The 5,520-nt window shown below is 44.0% G+C and overlaps 1 protein-coding gene across 1 annotated transcript; it reads left to right on the forward strand.

Moving 5' to 3' along the window:
* The first annotated feature begins 1,513 nt into the window (after positions 1-1,513).
* On the forward strand, positions 1,514-3,913 carry LOC108255597 (E3 ubiquitin-protein ligase RNF183). Its single transcript, XM_017451683.3, has 2 exons — positions 1,514-1,653; positions 2,356-3,913. The coding sequence occupies exon 2, from the start codon at positions 2,437-2,439 to the stop codon at positions 3,064-3,066; it is 630 nt and encodes a 209-aa protein (XP_017307172.1). The 5' UTR covers positions 1,514-1,653; positions 2,356-2,436; the 3' UTR covers positions 3,067-3,913.
* The last annotated feature ends 1,607 nt before the right edge of the window (positions 3,914-5,520 follow it).

Consider the following 5,520-nt stretch of genomic DNA (forward strand, 5'->3'; position numbering starts at 1 on the left):
ACATACACAGCGTTTAGTGTGTGTGTGGGTGTGTGTGTGTGTGTGTGTGTGTGTGTGAACAGAACCCTGGCTGTCACACTCAGGTCTGAGAGCATCTGAGCTACGAGGTCTGGTTTTGTGTCCAAATGATTTGACTCTGAATCGACTCGCTGCAGGAAGTCAATCAAACGTTTCCTTTTTTTCTTTTTCTTTTTTTTTTGCGAGCTGCTAAACTGAGCCAAAGTACAGAGCTGTAGTGCTGGAGATTTACATCTGCAAACAACAACACATAAAATGCTTTAAACTAGTTTTATATATATAGTTACTGATGCACTCACTAGCCACTTTAGAAAAATAGGAGCACCTGTGCGCCTGCTGATTCGTGCAGTCATTCAATCAGCCAATCAGCAAACATCAAGTGAGCATCAGGAAGCCAGAGCAGGAAATGACCACTCTGTGCAGCTCTGGGGCGCAGAAAAGCATCTCAGAACAACAAACCTTGAGCTCGGATGAGCTACAACAGCAGGGGATCGGATCAGGTTCCTCTCCTCTCAGCCAAGAACAGGAATCTGATGCCAAGTCCAAGTTAGACAGACTCATGAGTGACCGAAAAGTACAACAAAGGACTCTGGAGGTCAAAGTGCACCGCTGTGTTTAATGCTGTTCCTCTAGCTAAAGGGCGGGATGTGAAGTACCACTCCAGTGACAAAGTGATCGGACTTCCCGGATGATTCAAGGCTCCGCCCTCTTTTTCATACAGACTCTCACTGCTGTTTCATAACATAGTTTATTTTCATCAGATTAGCTTTACAGTGTTTGTATATTAACGTGACTGAAAGAGACTTCTGTCAGTCGTTAGCTACGCTTGCCTGGAAGTAAACACGCCCTGGCTGAGTGAGTACAACTCATCGAATGTCAACTCATTCAAAATCAGTAGTTTTTATGCGAGTGTAAATATTAATTCTCCGGATGATTCAGAAATAAACAATTCCAAAAATCCTAAAATCAGCTGTGGTGGGTTTATTACGCGATCTGACCCAAAAAAAGAGGGGAATGTGTAGGGACAGGTTTCGAATCAGGTTTTCAGACTGTTACGAAGCCTTGACACTGGAGACTCCTTCCATAAATGTCTTTTAACCAATGAAAATGAATGATTTTTCAAATCCGGAGCGCCCGCCTGTGAACGAGCCGTTGCTATAGAAACGGTCCTGTATTAGACCGAGACACATTAATATAAACCTGTGGTTTTGAACAGCGCTGTGTTGCAATGGTCATTTATATTACTTAATAGGCACTGACCTTTGAGCTTTAAAAAACCCTACACACATCAAGCCCCCCCCACACACACACACACCTCACTGTTTCTGTCTGTCTCATTCCGTGGGTGTCTCAGCTTTATTTGACTACTCTATGAGTTTCCTGGTGCATATTATTCCTCTATGCAAATCCCATCACCACACACCGTGAACTCCAGCGTACTAATGCAGGAACGGAGGAACAGAGAGGGACAGAGCGCAGGAGAGAGAGAGGAAGTGGGAGAAATGGTTTAGATAGACATGCAGAAGGAAGAAGGAACGGTTCAAGAAGGCTCGATGAAGCACCAGAGCTGCAGGACACACGCTGATCCGCGGGCCGAGTGATGGAGGTTCTGTACGGAGAGAGCGGGAGATCCAGGTAGGTGAAACATCACAGCTATAACCACAGCTCTGGTGTGTGTGTGTGTGTGTGTGTGTGTGTGTGATGAAGCAGAGTTACTGCTACCACACCGAAGTAGATTATTTCTCACTGGAGACTCCTTCCATAAATGTCACACAAATATCAACGCACGTATTCAATCTGTTTGTGTAGGTCATTGTACAAGTGCCTGTTACTATAGAAACGACAACGCGCGTTAACATGAACCCGTGATTCGCAGCCGCGCTACTATCAGAGCTGCTCTTGCAGAAAATAACTCAACACCTTCTGGCCAATCAGAATCCAGAATGCAGCAGCGCTGACCGCACTGATCCCGGTCCGTATAGTTCCGGAGCGTCACCGCAAGCCCCAGTGCACTGAAAGAAAACGACTTCTTTTTGCGCCGATGGTCCGAACCGTTGTCAGTCTCCGGTGATGGATTTTGTGCAGCCAGAGGAAATGAATGCGTACGTGTTGCATATCTATACACCGAACAGAACATACAACGCACGCCATCAGTAAACAGGGCCGTGCTACGTGCTCCTTTGCATGGCCCGAGTTGTTGCTCTTCAAAATCTGCCATTTGCATTTCCAAAGCAAATACGTTATTAACATAAGGAAGGGCCATTCCTGATTCTATTTTTGGGTGAATCCTTAAACGTAACCTGATTGTGGTGTGTTTGTGTTTTGTTTGTTTTTCAGTCCAGTAGCGCCTTCGCGGCTGCCCCACTGACTCATCAGATATCCACCCATCGCACCATCACTGCTCGCCCTCGTCCAGCCATGGAGCAGTCTCCTAATTCCGCACCAGACGGCCCCGGTGTGCCCACGGAGCCCACGCCGAGCACCACGGCTGTCTCTGAAGTGCACGGTTACAGTAACGATGATCTCCCAGAGCTGGAGTGCGCCGTGTGCTTCAGTCAGTTCAACAACGTGTTCAACACGCCCAAAGTGCTGCAGTGTGGCCACACCTTCTGCCTGGAGTGCCTCGCACGCATAAACGTAAAGTCGTCACAGCCCGAGAGCCTGCAGTGTCCTCTCTGCAGAGCGTACACCCCTCTGCCCATCCTCGGCCTGCCCAAACTGGCCACGGATGTGGCGGTGCTGTCCTGCCTGCCCGAGGCCATGCAGCACGTCTACAGCATCCGCTTCAATCGCGACAGAGGCAGGCTGCAGGTGAAGCGCATTCCCAGCTCCGTACCCGCTTCCCCACACAACCAGCACCACAGCCTGGACCTCGGAACGCCCGTCAGCACCGAGGAGAACCAGGACACGCGGAGGGGCGTGTGCCCTTTCTTCAACCGGCTCATGCGGATTCCCACATGCAGGGCGTTCTTCATGATCTCCGGCATGCTCATCATGGTCTCGCTCACCATCGGCATCAGCATCCTCCTTTCAAAAAAGTCACAGTGAGGCAGGGATTTCAGGGCAGCGGGTCGATCTGTCCATATTAGGAAATCCCTCACTACAGGTGGAGGAAACGAACCCAGTCTGAATACAGACAATCGCGTGCTACGTTTCTGATCTCAGTGCGTTACGAGCAAGTCGAACAGCCGTGATACCATTCCGTATGTTGATGCATTTCCCTTTGAAACTGGAAACAAGTCTGCTGGTCATCTCTCTCGCTCTGGCTCTCTCTCTCTTTCACACACACGCTCTCTCTAATATACGTTGCTATGTCCAAACGCTTGCTTGTTGTTTCATAGCTCCAGAATAACATGCAGGAAGTCACACAATCACAGCGACACTAATGGACCATGTTTGATGCTAACTCGCTGCTACTGTAGAGCGATATATTTAGCGAGGTAGAACCTATGAACTGGTGTCAGCGACTCTCCAGCGGTTCTTCCGCAGCAGCCTGCTTCTCTCTGGATAAAGCGAGCGAGACCCTGCCACTCTCTGCACTTTCAGGAAGATGATCTGTCTCCTCCAGACGGATTAAATATGTCAAACGTGTTTATAACAACATGTATTCCTGTTTTATCTTCTCTTCCTGTTCTCACTTGAGATGCTCAGATTTTGCACTGTTAGCTGCTAAGCAGGCTAACTGTAAACATGAATGTTCACCATTACCAGTCTTATTAAAGACAGAGAAAACACTACTCACTGGCTTAATATCTAAATTACCATCATTCTAGTCCTGCGTTTCTCCAAAACCAGCACGCTAGCTGTCCAAAAACTTACATTAACTAGCAAGCTAGCTACCTAGCTAGCCAACAAGATAACAAGAACAAATAAAATGGCTTCTGATTTAGATGTATTATGTGGCTGGGTGATTTTTAGTTTGACTAAAATGCACAAACATGCTAGTTATCAGTAAAGTTTGTAGCTAATAAATATCCAGCTATCTACCTAGTGAGCTAACAAGCTAATGTTAGCAAACAAAAGACTGTGGTTTTACATATATATTATGGATTAACGGATAACGGATTAGCTTTTGGGGGCAATTTTTAATTTAACACCTGCTAGCTAACATTAGAAAGTTAAAATAGCTACTTAGCTAACTAAAAAGCTAACATTACTATGCGATATGTAAAACAGTTTGTTTATATATATATATATATATATATATATATATATATATATATATATATATATAATCACATGATAGTTTAATAGCATTAGCCTACTAACAATTAACAAACATGCTAGTTATCAATATTAACTAACTAGCTAACATTAAAACAACAATTAAACAGTTTATGGTGTCTTTTAACACTAGTTAACTTTTTAGGGGCAATTTTTAATTTAACTAAACTACTTGAGTTGAAAACAAACATGCTAGTTATAAGGAAAGACTCTTGCTAACATTAAATAGCCAACTAGCTTCCTAGCAAGCTAACATTAGCAATTAAAACCATTTATGTGGCATATAGCCGATCTTATGGACGTAGCAAGCCTTCTGGGTGATTATTAGCTGAACACAAGTTTCAGCTAGTTTCTGGATAATAATAACTAGCCAGCTAGCTAGGTAAGTACCTAGCTAACATTATCAATGAAAAGAGTTCATGGTTTATGGGCTAAACCTTATGGAACTAGCAAACTTGTTGGGCATTTTTTAGTTTAATACCACTACTTAATATTAAGAAAGATCCTAGTTATCAAGAAGGTTTCTAGCTAATGCTAACTAGCCAGCTCTCTAGCTAGCTAGAAAGGTAATATTAGCAATAAAAACAGTTTATTGTTTATACACCTTATGGCACTAGACTGCTTTCTGGACAACAAACCATGCTAGTTCTCAAGAAAGTTTCTGGCTTATACTAGCCAGCCGACAGCTAGCTGACAAACTAACATTGCGTTTATGGTTTAAATGTCTGATGGAATTAACTGTTTTTCTGTGCAGTTTTTAGTTTAACACTAGCTAGAAAACAGGTGCAATTCACAGACACAGGAAGTACGTAAACGCAGGGTAAAATGATTGTTTACCACAGAAGTATTATCATCACCTTTAATCGCCATGGGAAAATTCTTCACCTCAGCTCTGTCGACGCTGCCGAGACCAAACTTCGAAAACGTGAGGTAAAGTTACCTGACATTAGCACTGATAATGAGTAGATAGACACAGAGTTAATGGATGTTGTGTATGAATTATTTCATATTTACTGCTTTTCATTGTGTTTATAGTTTAATTCCTTTACAGAATGAAAAACTTGTGGACGGGTGAAAGAGTTTTAACTTTGAGTACCGATAGCATCCTTTTGCTAATGCTAACTATTCCTAGTCGACATTAGAGCCTTTGAGAGCTGAGCGGTGAGAAGGAGCTCGAAGCTAGCGGTTGATGAGGAGAAATGGAGAAACTTGAGGTGAAACTCCCAGATTTCTACTCGCAGCGCTTGCAGTTTATTCACCTCATGAATTCTGACTTGC

The sequence above is a fragment of the Ictalurus punctatus genome, chromosome 22 (genome assembly GCF_001660625.3).
Source record: "Ictalurus punctatus breed USDA103 chromosome 22, Coco_2.0, whole genome shotgun sequence".
Lineage (NCBI taxonomy): Eukaryota > Metazoa > Chordata > Actinopteri > Siluriformes > Ictaluridae > Ictalurus > Ictalurus punctatus.